The 21,869-nt window shown below is 48.2% G+C and overlaps 1 protein-coding gene across 1 annotated transcript; it reads right to left on the reverse strand.

The window, feature by feature from the left end:
* Positions 1-1,785: 1,785 nt before the first annotated feature.
* LOC308115408 (desmoglein-2.1-like) lies at positions 1,786-9,906 on the reverse strand. The gene is made up of 14 exons (XM_080472881.1): positions 9,613-9,906; positions 8,976-9,098; positions 8,737-8,892; positions 7,350-7,491; positions 7,121-7,281; positions 6,861-6,995; positions 6,604-6,789; positions 5,875-6,329; positions 5,661-5,803; positions 5,255-5,476; positions 4,905-5,147; positions 4,695-4,825; positions 3,947-4,267; positions 1,786-3,812 (listed from the first exon to the last, which is right to left on the reverse strand). The coding sequence occupies exons 1-14, from the start codon at positions 9,652-9,654 to the stop codon at positions 2,553-2,555; spliced, it is 3,720 nt and encodes a 1,239-aa protein (XP_080329007.1). The 5' UTR covers positions 9,655-9,906; the 3' UTR covers positions 1,786-2,552.
* Between the last annotated feature and the right edge of the window lie 11,963 nt (positions 9,907-21,869).

Consider the following 21,869-nt stretch of genomic DNA (forward strand, 5'->3'; position numbering starts at 1 on the left):
CGGAGTGTGGAGAGAGTGAAACAATACGGAGTGTAGAGAGAGTGAAACAGTACAGAGTGAGAACAAGCTCACCAAATAACCAGCAGTCCTACTTGGAAAGTAAAAGTGAGACACTTTTAAACTCCCACTATCACATCAAAATATAATAAAAGCAGGACGAATCTGTCCTTGAGAAACTGAAGACGTGGAGACGTCTGGGATTAAAGTACTTCTGGACCAAGATCCAAACCAATCTGGACCCACTAGACCAGGTCTGGTCTTCATTGCAGCCTGAGGTTTGGACAGAACCAGCAGTTAGTACACATCATCCTGGTAGTAGCCAGGAAAATAATACTCCTGCCTTAAATCATTTTTATTTAATATTTTTAGATCGGGTTTTTTCTGATTTCATTTAGTCGCCATACTACAGTACTTCATATTTTATCAAGATGAAATAAAATGTAAAAAGAAGAAATATTGGATCTCAGTTTTGAGCTGAACAGACGATTGTAAAAGGAAAAGCAAAAAGTCTTTTCCAAGGACAAACAGCCCGTCTGCTCCGTCAGAACTACGTCTGCTCCGTCAGAGCCACGTCTGCTCCGTCAGAACCACGTCGCCCGTATGCTCCATCAGAACCACATCGCCCGTATGCTCCATCAGAACCACGTCACCCGTTTGCTCCGTCAGAACCACGTCTGCTCCGTCAGAACCACGTCGCCCGTATGCTCCATCAGAACCACGTCACCTGTTTGCTCCGTCAGAACCACGTCTGCTCCGTCAGAACCACGTCGCCCGTATGCTCCATCAGAACCACGTCACCCGTATGCTCCATCAGAACCACGTCACCCGTTTGCTCCGTCAGAACCACGTCTGCTCCGTCAGAACCACGTCGCCCGTATGCTCCATCAGAACCACGTCACCCGTTTGCTCCGTCAGAACCACGTCTGCTCCGTCAGAACCACGTCGCCCGTATGCTCCATCAGAACCACGTCACCCGTATGCTCCATCAGAACCACGTCACCCGTTTGCTCCGTCAGAACCACGTCTGCTCCATCAGAACCACGTCGCCCGTATGCTCCATCAGAACCACGTCGCCCGTTTGCTCCGTCAGAACCACGTCGCCCGTATGCTCCATCAGAACCACGTCGCCCGTATGCTCCGTCAGAACCACGTCACCCGTTTGCTCCTGAGCCTTTCGTTTGGCGAAATGCTGCTAAATTTAGTTAACAAAGGTTCTTATAGGAACCAGCTGCAGCAGCTCCCCTACCCTACCCTACCCTACCCTACCCTACCCTACCCTACCCTACCCTACCCTGACCTGCCGAGATGTGGGATGAGCACAACAGCTTTTAATGATCAATCAATGATCACACACCGAATCTCAACCAGAACCACCTGTGGATTTCAGCTGGACTTCAGGTATGTGTAGCGCCACCACCAGGCCACTTAATCTTAGTGTGTACATATATAAGACCTGCAGTACATACTCCTGGACGGTAACTGGTACATAAGACCTGCAGTACATACTCCTGGACGGTAACTGGTACATAAGACCTGCAGTACATACTCCTGGAGGGTAACTGGTACATAAGACCTGCAGTACATACTCCTGGAGGGTAACTGGTACATAAGACCTGCAGTACATACTCCTGGAGGGTAACTGGTACATAAGACCTGCAGTACATACTCCTGGAGGGTAACTGGTACATAAGACCTGCAGTACATACATAGTTTCCCTTGAATGGGCCATTAGCGTGTTTTAAATGAATGTCTGATCATTTTGATAAAGAAGAGCTGGAACTGGGAGTCTTTAACTTTCCTTTATTCATTCAACCTTTATCAGAAGAAGTATTGTGTAACAGTGTCCTCATGCAGGTAGTGATATCAGGGAGGACAGGAATTCAAACTTAATTTTAGTAAAATACCTCCTAATAGATTTAATACACGTATCATTTCTTGAGCGTTGACAGTGTTCAGATCCCAAACAGTCAGACGTATACTTCAGACACAGAACCCTCGTCCCGTTAGAACCCACACAATATTTATGAAGGGTGGATGACAGCAGGCTGGTCTAACTCGGGTCATGTTTTAGGAAATGATCCCCACGTTTCCTCATCTTGCTCAGCAGGTTCTTGTTGTGCTTCTCATCTGCTCGTTCTGTCGATCAGCGTTCGGGTCGTTTCTTCAGATCAATGAGAGCCGGCAGGCGGCGGGATTCATTAACAACCTTTCCTCCTCTGTCATTTGGGAGGGTTTTTGAAGCCAAGACGATATTCACCCTCAGGGGGGATAGCATTTGCACAAACGGCAATTTGGGCCGGAAATCTTATTTTGAAAGGCAACTTCCTGTTGGATTTAGGTCAGGGGGGTCAGCCGTGATATTTAGGTCTTGATGAGAGTTTCTGAGCATGTTTAGGGGGTCAGATTTGGGTTCATCTACACATAAGGAGAAGAAGCAGAAGAAGAAGAAAGAAAGTACCCCCCAAGGAGGACCTGCCTTTTGGCTCGATCCCTAAAGCAGGAGAAGAAGAAGAATGTGAAGTGGAAGTGTCCCGGAAAAGTCTGAAAAAGACTCAATGGGGGCCCGAGCTGAGCGTGGTGCTGGTCCGGGTGGTTCGGCTGGTCTTCCTGGTCTGGGAGCCCCCACTTTGGTGTCCGCCCCCACTGCTGCTCGACGCCCCTGTTACCACCACTCTCTGGCCAGAAAGAGACCCCCCCTGAACCAGACCCCCTGACTGGAGGCTTCCTCCCTGAACAAGGGACCCCCCCTGAACTAGACCCCCTGACTGGAGGGTCCCCCCCTGAAGCAGACCCCCTGACTGGAGGCTTCCCCCCTGAACAAGGGACCCCCCCTGAACCAGACCCCCTGACTTGAGGGTCCCCCCCTGAATCAGACTCCCTGACTGCAGGCTTCCCCCCTGAACAAGGGACCCCCCCTGAACCAGACCCCCTGACTTGAGGGTCCCCCCCTGAACCAGACCCCCTGACTGGAGGGTTCCACCCTGAACAAAGGTCCCTCCCTGAATGAGGGTCCCCCCATGAACCAAACCCCCTGACTGGAGCGTCCCCCCCTGAACGATGGTCCCCCCATGAACCAAACCCCCTGACTGGAGCGTCCCCCCCTGAACGATGGTCCCCCCATGAACCAAACCCCCTGATTGGAGGTGCCCCCCCTGAACCAGACCTCCTGTTTGGAGTGTCCCCCCCTGAACAAAGGTACCCCCTTTCAACACCTTGACGGACCCTGAGGGGACCCTCCCCTCCACCACCATCATGGTCTGGGAGCCGTGGGGGGGTCCTGACTGGACGTCTTGGACGAGGACCATCCCTTGAAGGTTGGTGGGAGGAGCCTGGGCAAGTAACAGGGTATTGTGGACCTGCGGTTGGACCATGTAGTGCATGGGCTGCACCACTGAAGGAGCGCTGTAGTAGATGGGGGGCTGCTGTGGAGGCAGGACCATTTTCTGGGTTTGGGCCGCCACACCGACGCTCCTCGTCACTGACTCGGAGTGGTCCGTCGTCTCTCGGACCGCCGATCGCTCTGTCATCTCTCGGACCGCCGAGCGCCCCACGCTGGAGACGGTGGGCTGCGGTTGCGGTGGGGGGGCACGGGGGAGAGGAGGGGGGGCTGCCGGCTCCTCTGGGGCCTTCTGGCCTCCGCACACCTCGGCCAGGGTTTTGAACTTGGGTCCCAGGTCGTCTAGGAATTGGAGGTTGTTCTGGCTCTCCAGAAGACTGCAGCAGCCCACCGATCCGGCGGGAGAAGCTACACCCTCCGAGTCGTACACCAGCATCCCGTCTTTTACTCCCAGCTCCTCCCCCACCCGGGTCACCTGGGGGGCAACAACACCCGTTATAAAAAAGCTAACAATGCTAAAACTGTTACATTGACAAAAACGCAAAAAACGGTTAAAAGAGCCACAAAAGCTAAAACGGCTAACAGCTACAACAGCCAACCCTTCTTTACCTGTTCGTAGTACTGCTGCAGGAAGTGGTCCGGCACTGCCATGCCGTCAAAGATCCCACCTCCTCCGACTTGCCGGCTCTGGAAGTCGGAGTTCCACCCCTCGTCAACTCTTCCTTGGTTCATGTCCCAGAATTCTTCCTGATAGCCGGCCTTGTTCATCCCACTCACGAAGGGCCCAGCCTGCTGGAAATCAGCGAGCGGGGCGGCTGCCACGTTTGGAGCGGCCGCCATGGTTGGGGCGGAGGCCATAGTCGGCCCCAATGTGCCCATACGAGGGCCGCCGTCGGTTTGCTGCATTGGCAAGTTCAGCAGGGGAACTTCCTGTTGTTTGAAAAGAAGATGGACTTTCACAAGTGTTGGAAAAACCCTTAAAAACTGTGGAAACAAAGGGGACTTCTTGCAAACAGCATGGTAGCTTAGGGTTAGGTAACCCTAATGCTGAGCTGGGTTAGGGTTAGGGTTAGGGTTAGGTAACCCTGAGCTGGGTTAGGGTTAGGGTTAGGGTTAGGGATAGGGTTAGCGTTAGGTAACCCTGAGCTGGGTTAGGGTTAGGGTTAGGTAACTCTGAGCTGGGTTAGGGTTAGGGTTAGGTAACTCTGAGCTGGGTTAGGGTTAGGGTTACGTAACCCTAACCCTGAGCTGGGTTAGGGCTCAGGGCGCCACACAGAAATGGCTAAAAACAGCTAAAAAAATTTTAATTTGACTGCTAGCAGAGCTATCAAGCTAGCATAGCGGCGAAGCCTCTCACCGTGTTCTCGCCCTGCCGCTCAGTGTGGTAGTTGATGAGGTGCGACTTGGTGTCAAACGGCATCTCGGTGAAGAGGTCGGGGAACCCCGCGGCCCCCCCACATCGGCAGAAGAGCAGCAGCAGAGGAATCACTGAAAGATAATGGGGGGGGTGTTATAATAGCCGCGGTTCTCCTCAGGGCTAGTGTGTGTGCTAACAGCAGTTTCGTACGTAGCAGTAGCAGGAGGCCCAGCAGCAGCAGGCCGATGCCGGCCGGACCTAACACCGAACTCTTGCGAGATCCACTGTCAGCGCCTCGTTTGCCGCAGTTCACACCATCTTCACACGTACAAACTTGGACGGTGACTTTCTGCGGTTCTGGGCAGGCTAGGCCCTGCTGGTCCTTCACCGTGAACTCCACCTGGTACAACCCGGGCCATACAGTCTCCAGGGTCCGCAAGATGGCCGCCGTCTCTGTGGCGGGGGAGAAAACCAAAGTGGAACAAGCAGCTAATGCAGCTAAAATGACATCATGTGGCTAACACAGTGAACTAGCGGTAAAACACGATTTCTCTCATCACCGTTCAGGTGCTCCGCTTGCCATTTGCCCTGCGTTCCCTCCGGGACCAGCTGGAAGTGGAATGGCGCTCCGTTGGGGTCTCCGTCCTGGTCGACAGCATTGACGATCACAGCAGTCTCCGTGGTGCACAGCGTGTGGACGTCGCTGGTCAGGACGGGGCAGTGGTCGTTCAGGTCCTCCACCTGGATGGCCACAGTTCCCGTGGCCGTTTTACCTGGCATGTCTGCAACCAGAACGTCAGTTGGAGAACGTCAATAAGAGAAGGAATGGCATATATCCTTATTTCAAACTTTTTTTTTTGAAAGAAACTAATAACAATAATAAGATTAAAAGACAATAAAGATAACATTGTTGAAGCTTAAGTACGTCTGTAGGAGAACATCGTAGAGCCTTGAGTATGTCAGTACCTTCGGAGATGCAGAGAACTTGAGCTAAATACGTTCCGTTGACCAGAACTGGAGATTCTCTGTCAGGCATCTTGTTCAGGCGGATCTCAGCCGTTTTGGGGTCGATGGTTAGCCAGTTGTCGGGATCGAAACCTTTGACATACCTGCAGCAGAACACGGAGAGCGTCACTTCCTGCGGGATGATCAGCTGAGCTGGTTGTGCTAAGTTGCTAACCTGACGTTCTGTGCCGGTTCCAGAGTGTCTCCATCGATGGCGGGGTAGCGGGCGATGACGTCTTGGAAGTTGAAGCTGGAGCCCTCTGAGATGGGGATACCTTTGACCTTGGGATCGAACCGGGGACCCTCGGGCTGATTCTTCACTTTAATTTTGATCGGGTATGTTTTGAAGGCCGTCGTGCTTGTCCATGAAGTTCCTCCTGAAGTAAATCCAAAATCTGTACTACCGCCCCCACCGCCGCCGCTGCTGCTGCCGCCGCCGCCGCCGCCGCCGCCGCCGCCACCGCCGCCGCCGCCGCCGCCACCGCCACCACCACCGCCTCCTCCACCTCCACCTCCGCCCCCAAAATTGATATTGGCTGCACCCCCAGACAATCCAGAACCGTACGGTGGTGCCTTGTTCCTCACAGAGAGACCAAGGTCCAGGTTCTTCACATCCTCGTAGTCCACAGCCTGGACAGGGATAGACAGGGATGGACAGGGATGGACAGGGATGGACAGGGATGGACAGGGATGGACAGGGATGGACAGGGGACGTCAGCAGCCTGAGTCGTGCTACATGCCAACAGTCAGTGGCTAAAAAGAGCTAACTTAGCTAAACACAATTAGAGAGGTTAGCCTAACAGAGCTAAAGGTGGCTAACAGCAGCTAACAGTAGGTAGCACCAGCTAAAGTGGCTAACAGTAGCGAACAGCAGCTAAAGCTAAAGGTGGCTAGCTGCTAGCACCTTGTCCAGCATGAGGATTCCTTCATTGGTTTTCGGGTCGGTTCTGATGCTGAAGTAGCCGGCTTCATTTCCATTGACGATGTCAAACACAGTCTCCCAATTCTCCGTGCCTTCCAGGTCCAGGTCTTGGGCCTTGATCCGCATCACCTCCACACCGTGGACGTTCTCCTCGATGCTCCCTTCGTACTGGAACACATTGAACACACGTCAACATGGAAGCGTTTCTCTCAGGATCGCGCATCAACGACTAAACCTACTTGCTCTTTCTCCAGCGTGGGAAGGTTGTCATTGACGTCACGGACATTGATGGTAACGGTTCCGGTTCCGCTGTTCCCACCCGGCTCTCCGTTTAGATCCTGACCTTTGACCACCAGAATGTACTGATCCGCCACCTGGAACCACCATAATGCTATGCTAACACTGTATTTTACAAGGCTATGGTGTGGCTACTGTAGCTACACAAGCGAACGTTTGAAAAGAAATCTGAAGGTGCTAACAGTGCTAAGCTAACAGCTACCTCTCGGTCCAGCACAGGTTTGTTCACACAGATGGTTCCGTCGCTCTTGATGGAGAACATGCCATGATTGGGTCTCTGCTCCACGATAGAATACATGATCTTGGAGTTCTTGTTTTCCTTCTCATCGGCATCGGTGGCGTTGATTTTCACCACCCTCGTCCCTGGAGGAGTTTAGCTGCATTAGACGCGTGAGCCAGTGCTAGCTTGTGCTAGCTAGCATCGCACTGACCTGTGGGGCTGAGCTCCAGAACGTCGGCGGGTCCGAACTTTCCAAAGACCGGAGCGTTGTCATTCTCATCCAAGACCTTGACGCGGATGTCGATGTTCTTCTCGGCCAGCGTTCCGTTCAGGTATGTGGCGACGCCCGACAGCTGGGGATTATGGGAGAAACTCATTCCGTACTCCATTTCAGAATTTGTACATCAACATCGGAATCCTTACATTTTCCACAGAAACCTGACTTGTTTCTCAGAATTTCAGCTGCTGAAATCTGAAATCTTACAGTTCGGATTTTAATCTCCAAATTCACTTTTTTTTTTCTTCTTTCATAATTCCGACTTTAATCCCATGATTCCAACTTTATTTAGGTCGGAATTCCCACTCTGTCACACAAGATTCCCACTTGTTTTCTTTTAATTCTCAATATATCATCTGAATTCTGATTTAAATCCTCAAAATTCTAAATTCTTTTGATCAAAAGTCTCACTTTTCAGACAGAAATCCAAATTGTTTCTCTGAATACCGAGAATTATCACTCCATCACTTTATCACTCTATTACCATTGGCATCAAGAGTGGTGCCCCCACCCTGCAGAGAAAGCCCATTTGGTCATGACCCAGAGTTCATGAGGCCAGGTGAGGGTGGGGATGTAGACCGACCAGTACACTTCTGCTCCACCCACTTTCAATTCTCCATTTTTCCATATTCTGTGACGGCATTTCCGGTTCCTGACAAATTACATTGTGTTGAACAGCAGCTCAGTGTTTTTATCTGCTCTAGAAAAGTAGAATAAAACATAACCTACGCTGCTGCCAGGACATTGTACTGAGGTGTTCCAGTATCTACACAGTAGCTATGGAGCTACACACAGCTAGTCAGACAGTCACGGAGCACCGATCCACAAGATCGATGTTTCAAAGTCTTAATTCAGAGACAGATTATTGAGGTCCAGGCCAAGCTGCTACTCAGCCAGGAGTCCCGCCCTGGAAGGTGTCAAACTAAATGAAGACCCGGGTTCAGGTCGGGCAGGACGTTCCTCCCAATATCTCCTCTCCAGGTCATCCAGTCATTTCTCCAGGTCACCCAGTCGTTCCTCTCAATCACTCCTCTCCAGGTCATCCAATCATTTCTCCAGGTCACCCAGTTTTTTCTCCAGGTCACCGGGGGCTTGTGAGTATACCTACTCCCACCTGACGCCTCTCACCCTGTGCAATGCCCAATTTTAGCAAATTTCCTAATGGGAATTCAAAGGTTTTAATGGGAATTCAAAGGTTTTAATGGGAATTCAAAGGTTTTAATGGGAATTCAAAGGTTTTAATGGGAATACAGCCGTCAGGATGTAGTGGTGTGAACAAGTGGGACATCTGACTTGGTGATTTGGATCTAGATTCACTCACGTAGTAAGTGTCGATTTCCTCCCGGTCCAGGACTTTGGTCACTCGGATGGCTCCAGTGTTGGGGTCAACTACAAACAGGTGGAATGGGAACTTGCTGGCGCCAATGCCCTCCAGGGAGTACACCACGTTGGATCCCGTGTCATAGTCAGAGCGAATCTGGAAGCAGAGGGTGGGAATGATTGCAGGAGCTCAGCAACAATGCAGCTGAGGAGGGAGGCGGGAGTGGGAGACGGGCTCACCTTGGCGATGTGTTTGAGATTCGTGTAATCCTTATTTTCTCTTAGTGGCGTCGGAGGGAGGATCCAGTGGCGCTTCTTCCTCACTGGAATGTCAGCGGAGCCAGAACAAACCAGGGCGACGACCTGCGACATGGCCAAGATCCCGACTTAGACATTTATTTTACTACATCTACTTATAATGTCTGAGTCTACTGCTATAATAATATGGTCTACTTCTATATGTCTACATTCCCTTCTATATGTCTATTAGTCCTATTCTATAATTTGAGTCTACTTCTATGTGTTTACATATACTTAGAATGTTTGAGTGTACTTCTATATGTCTAATGCTACTTCTATATAACTACATATACTTCGATATTCTGAATCTAATTCAATATTCTGAGTCCAGTTCTATATGTTTTCATCTGCTTCTATACGTCTATGAGTCTATCTATGTGTGTGTGTGTGTGTGTGTGTGTGTGTGTGTGTGTGTGTGTGTGTGTGTGTGTGTGTGTGTGTGTGTGTGTGTGTGTGTGTGTGTGTGTGTGTGTGTGTGTGTGTGTGTGTGCGTGTGGTTCTAGTATCACATCTCCAGTGTACTAGTATTATAGATCTACATGTAGAATCATGATCAAACCTTCTTGTTGTTTCTTACCAGAAAGTTCAACACAAAGAACCAAGAAGAGATCTGGATCATGGCTGCAAACGAAATCTCCAACAGAGTCCAATACAGTCCACTAGAGTCCAGTAGAGTCCAATGGAGTCCAATACAGTCCAGTAGAGTCCAACAGAGTCCAGTAGAGTCCCAAAATATAGTCCAAATCAAGGAGCAGAGCTCAGGTGTAACGGCTGCTCCAACTGTTCCGGACTGACTGAAGGAACCAGAACAAAGAGCTGAAGACACACCTCACACACCTCACATGCCTCTCTCTCTCTCTCTCTCTCTCTCTCTCTCTCACACAGACAGTGAGAGTGACACACCCGTCTGTGTCGGAGTCACGCCTGGTTTCACCTGTTGAGACAAGCGAGCAAACAACAGCAAAATGCTAACGACATAAAGTGGCTTAATAAGCTTTTCTGGCCAAAGTGGCTGAATTAGCTTAATGTGCTAAAACAGCTAAAGTAGCTTAATGTGCTAAAACAGCTAAAGTAGCTTTATGGGCTAAAACAGCTAAAGTAGCTTTATGGGCTAAAACAGCTAAAGTAGCTTTCGAGGCTGAGGTGGCTGAACTAGCTTTATTGGCTAAAATGGTTTATTTAGCCTAATTGGCTAAAACGCCAAAATGAGCTCTATCGGCTAAAAGGGGAGAAGAGCTGGTTTCCGTCCCTCTTCGGGAACATTACCATACGAGGCCCTGTTCTACGATTTTACAACAGCAATGTACTTTACATTCTTTACCTGCCATAAACTACCTCCGACATCAGTGATTATTGAAATATAATATCCCTAGTGGTGAACTGTCCAGCTAGCGTAAAGGGACCAACCCTGGTGAGGCGACGCTGTCACTCCTGGACGCCGGTGTTTCAGATTAACTGGTTATCAACTTCCTTTAGTGTCCGTCGTTGCTGCTTCGGCACTTCGAAACTAAACGTTTACTGGGATGTCTATGGATTTCAGTTGGGTTTTCAACATTAGCTCTTATTGGCCACAGCAACAAACACTGGAGGAACTCGGTAACCAGTTAACAGGGGAACCAGTTGGTCGGTAACACCGGCCAATACATTTAACTAGTGGATTATGAGACCTTTCGCTCCTTCGCCAAAGCTTTTTTTGGGGAGGAGACAGTTAGCCGCTGGAGCTAACATGTCTGTTGTGAGCCGAGAGAGTAGGGTGAGAGAGTAGGGTGAGAGAGTAGGGTGAAAGAGTAGGGTGAGAGAGTAGGGTGAGAGAGTTGGGTGAGAGAGTAGGGTGAAAGAGTAGGGTGAGAGAGTAGGGTGAGAGAGTAGGGTGAGAGAGTAGGGTGAGAGAGTAGGGTGAAAGAGTAGGGTGAGAGAGTAGGGTGAGAGAGTAGGGTGAGAGAGTAGGGTGAAAGAGTAGGGTGAGAGAGTAGGGTGAGAGAGTAGGGTGAAAGAGTAGGGTGAGAGAGTAGGGTGAGAGAGTAGGGTGAAAGAGTAGGGTGAGAGAGTAGGGTGAGAGAGTAGAGTGAGAGAGTAGGGTGAGAGAGTAGGGTGAGAGAGTAGGGTGAAAGAGTAGGGTGAGAGAGTAGGGTGAGAGAGTAGGGTGAAAGAGTAGGGTGAGAGAGTAGGGTGAGAGAGTAGAGTGAGAGAGTAGGGTGAGAGAGTAGGGTGAGAGAGTAGGGTGAGAGAGTTGGGTGAGAGAGTTGGGTGAAAGAGTAGGGTGAGAGAGTAGGGTGAGAGAGTAGGGTGAGAGAGTTGGGTGAGAGAGTTGGGTGAAAGAGTAGGGTGAGAGAGTTGGGTGAGAGAGTAGGGTGAGAGAGTTGGGTGAGAGAGTTGGGTGAGAGAGTAGGGTGAAAGAGTAGGGTGAGAGAGTTGGGTGAGAGAGTAGGGTGAAAGAGTAGGGTGAGAGAGTTGGGTGAGAGAGTAGGGTGAAAGAGTAGGGTGAGGAGAGACCTCGTGAGTCATCGTTATCCAAAGAAAAACATTAAGTGTGAAACTGTTGACGCCGTCGGTGCTTCACATATTAGCACGCCAAACGGTGACTCATCAGTCTGTCATGCAGTCGTGTGCGAGCTTGCTTCTTTTTAAGCTTATTGCACGTTAGCAGGGAGCCACTTAGCTCTTTTAGCTGGTGTAACCATGTTAGCTTAAGGTAATTTGGCTGCTTTGGCGGACAGTTAGTAGCCAGTTAGCAGCTGGATAGCAACAGGTCACCGTGCTAGCTCCAAACTAAACGTTTGGGAGACTTTGGGTTAAAGGTTCCAGGCGTGTTCACGCGTGTTCTGGTGTGTTCTTCTGGTTCGTCCAGATAGTGTCTGTTAGCGCCTCCCAGTCACACCTGCTAGCTTCACACGGTGACTCAGCACTGAGTCACATGGAAACGTTTCAGAGGCCTCGGGTTTCAGACAATTAAATCATCGGATGACACATTTGACTTTTTTTAGCAATGCTAGAAGCAGCCATATAGCTATGGGAGTTATTTTAGCCACATAACATTGGTAGCTACTCAGCTGTGTTAGTTCTTTAGCGAATTAGCACTTGGAGCTACTTAGCATTTGTAGCTAGGTAATTAGGTTAGCTATTGTGGCCACTCAACATTTTTAGCTACTGAACTATGTTAGTTCTTTTAGCCACTTAGCATTTGTAGCTGCTTAGCATTTGTAGCTACTGAGCTATCTTAACACCTTTAGCCACTCAGCATTTGTAGCTGCTTAGCATTTGTAGCTGCTTAGCATTTGTAGCTACTGAGCTATGTGAACTATTTTCACTACTTAGCATTTACATACTTAGCTAGTTAGCTTTGTAAACTATTGTAGCTATTTGTAGCACTATTCTGGATTAATTTGAGGATTAACTCTGGTTTTCTCTGATCTAGGTAACTTCAGGATTAACTCTGGTTTTCTCTTATGGAGGTAACTTCAGGATTAACTCTGGTTTTCTCTTATGGAGGTAACTTCAAGATTAACACTGGTTTTCTCTGATCTAGGTAACTTCAGGATTAACTCTGGTTTTCTCTTATGGAGGAAACTTCAGGATTAACTCAGGTTTTCTCTTATCAAGGTAACTTCAGGATTAACTCTGGTTTTCTCTTATGGAGGTAACTTCAAGATTAACACTGGTTTTCTCTGATCTAGGTAACTTCAGGATTAACTCTGGTTTTCTCTTATCAAGGTAACTTCAGGATTAACTCTGGTTTTCTCTTATGGAGGTAACTTCAAGATTAACACTGGTTTTCTCTGATCTAGGTAACTTCAGGATTAACTCTGGTTTTCTCTTATGGAGGAAACTTCAGGATTAACTCAGGTTTTCTCTTATCAAGGTAACTTCAGGATTAACTCTGGTTTTCTCTTATGGAGGTAACTTCAAGATTAACACTGGTTTTCTCTGATCTAGGTAACTTCAGGATTAACTCAGGTTTTCCGTACTACAACGCTGGTTCACTTCTTCCCAGGATAAATCACCATGGTAACCGACTCTGAATGTCTAATCTGCTGTGGAGCAGAATATGTGATTTGGAGATTTGTGAGTGATCTGGAATCGGCAGATCCAGCCGATCACCCCGCCGATCTATAAAAAAACAAAAGAAAAACACTTTTTCCCGTCAGCTGCCGTAAAGCGAGCCCCGAGTGCGACCTGCCGTAAAGCGAGCCCCGTGTGCCACCTGCCGTAAAGCGAGCCCCGTGTGCCACCTGCCGTAAAGCGAGCCCCGTGTGCCACCTGCCGTAAAGCGAGCCCCGTGTGCCACCTGCCGTAAAGCGAGCCCCGTGTTCGACCTGCCGTAAAGCGAGCCCCGTGTTCGACCTGCCGTAAAGCAAGCCCCGAGTGCGACCTGCCGTAAAGCGAGCCCCGTGTGCCACCTGCCGTAAAGCGAGCCCCGTGTGCCACCTGCCGTAAAGCGAGCCCCGTGTTCGACCTGCCGTAAAGCGAGCCCCGTGTTCGACCTGCCGTAAAGCGAGCCCCGTGTGTGACCTGCCGTAAAGCGAGCCCCGAGTGCGACCTGCCGTAAAGCGAGCCCCGTGTTCGACCTGCCGTAAAGCGAGCCCCGTGAGCGACCTGCCGTAAAGCAAGCCCCGAGTGCGACCTGCCGTAAAGCGAGCCCCGTGTTCGACCTGCCGTAAAGCAAGCCCCGAGTGCGACCTGCCGTAAAGCGAGCCCCGTGTGCCACCTGCCGTAAAGCGAGCCCCGTGTGCGACCTGCCGTAAAGCGAGCCCCGTGTGTGACCTGCCGTAAACCGAGCCCCGAGTGCGACCTGCCGTAAAGCGAGCCCCGTGTTCGACCTGCCGTAAAGCGAGCCCCAAGTGCGACCTGCCGTAAAGCGAGCCCCGAGTGCGACCTGCCGTAAAGCGAGCCCCGTGTGCGACCTGCCGTAAAGCGAGCCCCGTGTGCGACCTGCCGTAAAGCAGCCCCGTGTGCGACCTGCCGTAAAGCGAGCCCCGTGTGCGACCTGCAGTAAAGCGAGCCCCGTGTGCGACCTGCCGTAAAGCGAGCCCCGTGTGCGACCTGCCGTAAAGCGAGCCCCGTGTGCGACCTGCAGTAAAGCGAGCCCCGTGTGCGACCTGCCGTAAAGCGAGCCCCGTGTGCGACCTGCAGTAAAGCGAGCCCCGTGTGCGACCTGCCGTAAAGCAGCCCCGTGTGCCACCTGCCGTAAACTGAGGTGAGCAGCCTGAAGCCACTGAGAGGATCAACCAGCAGTCTGGAGGGAGTTTAAGGTGGATAACCAAACCAGTCCTGAGAGGTGGAGCACCAGAGCTTCACCACAGTCCTGAGGGGTGGAGCACCAGAGCGTCACCACAGTCCCGAGAGGTGGAGCACCAGAGCTTCACCACAGTCCCGAGAGGTGGAGCACCAGAGCTTCACCACAGTCCCGAGAGGTGGAGCACCAGAGCTTCGTTTAACACAACTAATCTGATAAGACATCTAAAAAGTAAACATGCGGTGGAGTACGCTCAGCAAACACCATCATCTGTGGACAAAAGATGACGTAATCGTCCCCCTCCTCCTCCACCGCGGTCCGCTACGTCACCTAATAACCAGAACAATCAGGGACTAGAAGCTCGGGTGGAGCTGCAGAAGCTAGAAGCAGGCGGAGCGGGGCCATAGACCTATAAAACTAGAGTTATATATAGTGGTGTATGTGTCTATGTCCAGGAGTCTACTTCTATATTTCTATGTGGTCTGTCTTCTTCTGTGTTCTTGTTGTGTTTGGTGAGTCACAGCGCCCCTAAAGGCCTGGCAGGTGTACTACATGCCCTGAAGCCTGGTGGTGAGCCATGTTCATAGTGAGGTGTGACGGAGGTTTGGGAGAAGGACAGGGAGGACAAAGATCATATTGTGAATTCGTTTTTGAGAGTACTATGTTCAGAGTACTTTAGTCAAACAGGTTTTACCACTTTGAAGTAGAATGAAGTGTTTATACTTCACATTGAACTGTAAATGTTTAGTGACCTTCAGGTCCAACCTCTCGTACTGCTTTAAGGTAAACTGGAATTTAATACACAAAGAAGTTACATTGGAGCCTGAGAGTATTTATGTTTAACATTTATTTATTTATTTTTATTATTGTATTTGCACTTTTTTAGGACTTATTTTCAACCCAACCAGTCAAAGACACTTTGAAGTAGAAGTGGTTTTACTGAATACTGTTTATATTGTAGTTTTTTATAGTTTATATGTTAAAACTGATTCACTGGGTTTCATTTTAAAAAATGTTTTTAATTTGCCACAAAATGCAGGTGAAGTAGTTTAAGTTAAGATAAATAAGAGAAACAAGACTGCAGAGAGTAACTGGGTTTAGTTGTTCTGACTGAATAAAGTTTAAAGAAGTTCTGAAGTCGTTCTGAGAAGTATTTTGATTCAATCAGTGAGTTTTACAATAATTTCTAGGTAAACAAAGCTTCTGCTAATAGTACTTTTAGCTCCGGACATCTTGGTTGATCCAATAATACACTATTGAGTATCTTTGCAATAGTAATGGAAGTATCGGATCGGGAAAAGTATCGGTATCGACCGATACTCAGTTCTGTAAAATCGGATCGGTATCAGGGCCAGAAAGTGTGATCGGGACATGCCCAGTAATAATAGTGTCATATAGTGTGCTATTTTCATTATTTCTGTTCTAAATTAAATTTTTAGATTTTTATTCTTCTATTCAGGGAAAACTATTGTTTCAGTGAAAGACATGTACTTAAAGCATTTCACTGCACATTAAATATATATAGAAGGACTTGACTTGAGTTAAAGAGCTGAGTTAAAGAAAATAATCATTAATAATAAATTATGGTTTGATAAAAAGAATTTTATTCTATAATTCAGATCACCGTCTTTACTCTCTTCTAAACCATTAGCCAGTAAATCTTTTTGATATGGACACCAAATCTTTTTGTTTTTAGATATAAAAGGTATCTTACAGTGGTGGTGGACCCCCCAGGTCCCTGCACTGCGTCTCACATTTATACATTAAACTTCTGCACAAACTTACTTTGTGTAAAAACTGAAAAATCAATAAAAACAGTCGGGAAAAAGAAAACAAACACAAAAATCTTGTTTTTTGGGAAAATGTCCAATCGATTTGTTGGTGAATAAACGAAACGACACTGATGTGAGACGAGAGACTGAAGACAGATTGTGTCTCATATTTCTGCTAAAATGTCAAATCAGTTAAAAGTCGCTAAAGAAGCTGAAACGGACCAACGTGGCCGTTGTAGCTGTTTGTTAGCATTGTTAGCTTCAGTTGGCAAGTGAAATCTGAAAGTCGCTGATCTCAGCAGAAATAGCTCAAATGCTAGCTGAAGGTGAAGGTTGCTGATTTAGGATGGGTTGTTAGCTAACAGCTGTGTGAGAACCTTTCTTTTTCTTTCTTTCTTTCTTTCTTTCTTTCTTTCTTTCTTTCTTTGTTTGTTTGTTTGTTTGTTTGTTTGTTTGTTTGTTTGTTTGTTTGTATGACTCAAGCCGTGTTGGAGGACAACACATTCAATTCAATTTTATTTGTAAAGTTCTAAATCACATCAACTAAACCTTCCAGAACCTCTTACAATGATAGAGAACAACAGAACCCAACTAAACCTTCCAGAACCTCTTACAATGATAGAGAACAACAGAACCCAACTAAACCTTCCAGAACCTCTTACAAATGATAGAGAACAACAGAACCCAACTAAACCTTCCAGAACCTCTTACAATGATAGAGAACAACAGAACCCAACTAAACCTTCCAGAACCTCTTACAATGATAGAGAACAACAGAAACCCAACCTTAAACCTTCCAGAACCTCTTACAATGATAGAGAACAACAGAACCCAACTAAACCTTCCAGAGCAGCAGATGGAACAAGCAACAGAGGAAACCAGGAAGAACTCCCTCTCAGGAAGACAGGGGGCGGAGCCTAGACTCTGGAGGGGGGGGGGGGGGGGGGGGGGGGGCATCCACCTTGACCGGTTGGGGGGGAGAAGTACATGGGATAGGACAGGGAGAGAGAGGAATAGAAGAGGGGAGAGAGAGAGGAATAGAAGAGAGAGAGAGAGAGAGGAATAGAAGAGAGAGAGAGAGAGGAATAGAAGAGAGAGAGAGAGGAATAGAAGAGAGAGAGAGAGAGAGAGAGAGAGAGAGAGAGAGAGAAGAGAGAGAGAGAGAGGAATAGAAGAGAGAGAGAGAGAGAGGAATAGAAGAGAGAGAGAGGGAATAGAAGAGGGAGAGAGAGGAACAGAAGAGGAAGAGAGAGAGGAATAGAAGAGAGGGAGAGAGGAATAGAAGAGAGAGAGAGGAATAGAAGAGGGAGAGAGAGGAATAGAAGAGGGAGAGAGAGGAATGGAGAAGAGGAAGAGAGAGAGGAATAGAAGAGAGAGAGAGAGGAATAGAAGAGGGAGAGAGGAGAATAGAAGAGAGAGAGAGAGGAATGGAAGAGGAAGAGAGAGAGGAATAGAAGAGAGAGAGAGAGGAATAGAAGAGGGAGAGAGGAATAGAAGAGGAGAGAGAGAGGAATGGAAGAGGAAGAGAGAGAGGAATAGAAGAGAGAGAGAGAGAGGAATAGAAAGAGGGAGAGAGGAAATAGAAGAGAGAGAGAGAGAGGAATAGAAGAGAGAGAGAGAGAGAGAGAGAGAGGAATAGAAGAGAGAGAGAGAGAGAGGAATAGAAGAGAGAGAGAGAGGAATAGAAGAGAGGAGAGAGAGAGGAATAGAAGAGAGAGAGAGAGAGGAATAGAAGAGAGAGAGAGAGAGAGGAATAGAAGAGAGAGAGAGAGAGAGAGAGGAATAGAAGAGAGAGAGAGAGAGGAATAGAAGAGAGAGAGAGAGGAATAGAAGAGAGGAGAGAGAGAGGAATAGAAGAGAGAGAGAGAGAGGAATAGAAGAGGGAGAGAGAGAGGAATAGAAGAGAGAGAGAGAGAGGAATAGAAGAGAGAGAGAGAGAGAGAGAGAGAGGAATGGAAGAGGGAGAGAGAGAGGAACAGAAGAGAGAGAGAGAGAGGAATAGAAGAGAGAGAGAGAGAGAGAGAGAGGAATAGAAGAGAGAGAGAGAGGAATAGAAGAGGGAGAGAGAGAGAGGAATAGAAGAGGGAGAGAGAGAGAGGAATAGAAGAGAGAGAGAGAGAGGAATAGAAGAGGGAGAGAGAGAGGAATAGAAGAGAGAGAGAGAGAGGAATAGAAGAGAGAGAGAGAGAGGAGAGAGAGAGAGAGAGAGAGAGAGAGAGGAATAGAAGAGAGAGAGAGAGAGATAGAGCGAGAGAGAGAGAGAGAGAGAGAGAGAGAGAGGAATAGAAGAGGGAGAGAGAGAGGAATAGAAGAGAGAGAGAGAGAGGAATAGAAGAGGAAGAGAGAGAGAGGAATAGAAGAGAGAGAGAGAGAGAGGAATAGAAGAGGGAGAGAGAGAGGAATAGAAGAGAGAGAGAGAGAGGAATAGAAGAGAGAGAGAGAGAGAGCAGAGAAGAGAGAGAGAGAGGAATAGAAGAGAGAGAGAGAGAGAGAAGAGAGAGAGAGAGAGAGAGAGAGAGGAATAGAAGAGGGAGAGAGAGAGGAATAGAAGAGAGAGAGAGAGAGGAATAGAAGAGGAAGAGAGAGAGAGGAATAGAAGAGAGAGAGAGAGAGGAATAGATAGAAGAGGGAGAGAGAGAGAGGAATAGAAGAGGGGGAGAGAGAGGAGAATAGAAGAGAGAGAGAGAGAGGAATAGAAGAGAGAGAGAGAGAGGAATAGAAGAGGAAGAGAGAGAGAGAGACTAGAAGAGAGAGAGAGAGAGAGGAATAGAAGAGGGAGAGAGAGAGGGAATATAGAAGAGAGAGAGAGAGAGAGAGGAATAGAAGAGGGAGAGAGAGAGGAATAGAAGAGAGAGAGAGAGAGAGAGAGGAATAGAAGAGGGAGAGAGAGAGAGGAATAGAAGAGGGAGAGAGAGAGGAATAGAAGAGAGAGAGAGAGGAATAGAAGAGGGAGAGAGAGAGGAATAGAAGAGGGAGAGAGGAATAGAAGAGGGAGAGAGAGAGGAATAGAAGAGAGAGAGAGAGAGGAATAGAAGAGGGAGAGAGAGAGAGGAATAGAAGAGGGAGAGAGAGAGGAATAGAAGGAGAGAGAGAGAGGAATAGAAGAGGAGAGAGAGAGAGGAATAGAAGAGAGAGAGAGAGGAATAGAAGAGGGAGAGAGAGAGGAATAGAAGAGAGAGAGAGAGAGAGAGGAATAGAAGAGGGAGAGAGAGAGAGGAATAGAAGAGGGAGAGAGAGAGAGAGGAATAGAAGAGAGAGAGAGAGAGGAATAGAAGGAGAGAGAGAGAGAGGAATAGAAGAGGGAGAGAGAGGAATAGAAGAGAGGAGAGAGAGAGAGAGAGAGAGAGAGAGAGGAATAGAAGAGAGAGAGAGAGAGGAATAGAAGAGGAGAGAGAGAGTAGAATAGAAGAGAGAGAGAGAGGAATAGAAGAGGGAGAGAGAGAGAGAGGAATAGAAGAAGAGAGAGAGAGAGAGAGGAATAGAAGAGGGAGAGAGAGGAATAAAAGAGAGAGAGAGAGAGAGAGAGAGAGGAATAGAAGAGAGAGAGAGAGAGGAATAGAAGAGGGGAGAGAGAGGAATAGAAGAGAGAGAGAGAGGAATAGAAGAGGGAGAGAGAGAGGAATAGAAGAGGGAGAGAGAGAGAGAGAGAGGACTAGAAGAGGGAGAGAGAGAGAGGAATAGAAGAGAGAGAGAGGAATAGAAGAGAGAGAGAGAGAGAGAGAGGACTAGAAGAGGGAGAGAGAGAGAGGAATAGAAGAGAGAGAGAGAGAGGAATAGAAGAGGGAGAGAGAGGAATAGAAAGAGAGAGAGAGAGGGGAATAGAAGAGAGAGAGAGAGGGGAATAGAAGAGAGGAGAGAGAGGAATAGAAGAGGGAGAGAGAGAGGAATAGAAGAGAGAGAGAGGGGGAATAGAAGAGGGAGAGAGAGAGGAATAGAAGAGGGAGAGAGAGAGAGGAATAGAAGAGAGAGAGAGAGGAATAGAAGAGGAGAGAGAGGGAATAGAAGAGAGAGAGAGAGAGAGAGGAATAGAAGAGGGAGAGAGAGGAATAGGAAGAGGGAGAGAGAGAGGAATAGAAGAGGGAGAGAGAGAGGAATAGAAGAGAGAGAGAGAGAGGAATAGAAGAGGGAGAGAGAGGAATAGAAGAGAGGAGAGAGAGAGGAATAGAAGAGGGAGAGAGAGGAATAGAAGAGAGGAGAGAGAGAGGAAATAGAAGAGAGAGAGAGAGAGGAATAGAAGAGAGAGAGAGAAGAGGAATAGAAGAGAGAGAGAGAGAGGAATAGAAGAGAGAGAGAGAGAGAGGACTAGAAGAGGGAGAGAGAGAGGAATAGAAGAGGGAGAGAGAGAGAGAGAGGACTAGAAGAGGGAGAGAGAGGAATAGAAGAGGGAGAGAGAGAGGAATAGAAGAGAGAGAGAGAGGAATAGAAGAGGGAGAGAGAGGAATAGAAGAGGGAGAGAGAGAGGAATAGAAGAGAGAGAGAGAGAGGAATAGAAGAGGGAGAGAGAGAGGAATAGAAGAGAGAGAGAGAGAGGAATAGAAAGAGGGAGAAGAGAGAGGAATAGAAGAGAGAGAGAGAGAGGAATAGAAGAGGAGAGAGAGAGGAATAGAAGAGAGAGAGAGAGAGGAATAGAAGAGAGAGAGAGAGAGGAATAGAAGAGGGAGAGAGAGAGGAATAGAGGAGAGAGAGAGAGGAATAGAAGAGGAGAGAGAGGAATAGAAGAGAGAGAGAGAGAGGAATAGAAGAGGGAGAGAGAGGAATAGAAGAGAGAGAGAGAGAGGAATAGAAGAGAGAGAGAGAGGAATAGAAGAGAGAGAGAGAGGACTAGAAGAGGAGAGAGAGAGAGGAATAGAAGAGGGAGAGAGAGAGAGAGAGAGGACTAGAAGAGGGAGAGAGAGAGGAATAGAAGAGGGAGAGAGAGAGGAATAGAAGAGAGAGAGAGAGAGAGGAATAGAAGAGGGAGAGAGAGGAATAGAAGAGGGAGAGAGAGAGGAATAGAAGAGGGAGAGAGAGAGAGAGGAATAGATGAGAGAGAGAGAGAGGAATAGAAGAGAGAGAGAGAGAGAGAGAGAGGGGAATAGAAGAGAGAGAGAGAGAGGAATAGAAGAGGGAGAGAGAGGAATAGAAGAGAGAGAGAGAGGAATAGAAGAGAGAGAGAGAGAGAGAGAGAGAGAGAGAGGAATAGAAGAGAGAGAGAGAGAGAGAGAGGGGAATAGAAGAGAGAGAGAGAAGAGAGGAATAGAAGAGAGAGAGAGAGAGAGGAATAGAAGAGGGAGAGAGAGGGAATAGAAGAGAGAGAGAGAGAGAGAGAGAGGGAGAAAGAGGAAGAGAAGAGAGAGAGGAATAGAAGAGAGAGAGAGAGAGAGAGAGAGGGAATAGAAGAGAGAGAGAGAGAGAGGAATAGAAGAGAGAGAGAGAGAGAGAGAGAGAGGAATAGAAGAGGGAGAGAGGGAATAGAAGAGAGAGAGAGAGAGGAATAGAAGAGGGAGAGAGAGGAATAGAAGAGAGAGAGAGAGAGGAATAGAAGAGAGAGAGAGAGAGGAATAGAAGAAGAGAGAGAGAGAGAGGAATAGAAGAGAAGAGAGAGAGGAATAGAAGAGAGAGAGAGAGAGGACTAGAAGAGGGAGAGAGAGAGGAATAGAAGAGGAGAGAGAGGAATAGAAGAGAGGGAGAGAGAGAGGAATAGAAGAGAGAGAGAGAGAGGAATAGAAGAGGAGAGAGAGAGAGGAATAGAAGAGAGAGAGAGAGGATAGAAGAGAAGAGAGAGAGAGGAGAGAGAGGAGAGAGAGAGAGAGAGGAGAGAGAGAGAGAGGAGAGAGGAATAGAAGAGAG

The sequence above is a fragment of the Lipophrys pholis genome (assembly GCF_963383615.2).
Source record: "Lipophrys pholis genome assembly, chromosome: 10".
NCBI classification, from domain to species: domain Eukaryota; kingdom Metazoa; phylum Chordata; class Actinopteri; order Blenniiformes; family Blenniidae; genus Lipophrys; species Lipophrys pholis.

What these genes read in the sequence shown, in the direction of transcription:
- LOC308115408 (XM_080472881.1), bottom strand. Translation starts at nt 9,654, where the DNA reads ATGATCCAGATCTCTTCTTGGTTCTTTGTGTTGAACTTTCTG. An exon ending in AACCTGTGCTGGACCGAGAG is followed by an intron (nt 6,996 to 7,120) that starts GTAGCTGTTAGC and finishes TGGTGGTTCCAG; the next exon opens with GTGGCGGATCAGTACATTCT. An exon ending in AGCGGCAGGGCGAGAACACG is followed by an intron (nt 4,268 to 4,694) that starts GTGAGAGGCTTC and finishes TTCAAACAACAG; the next exon opens with GAAGTTCCCCTGCTGAACTT.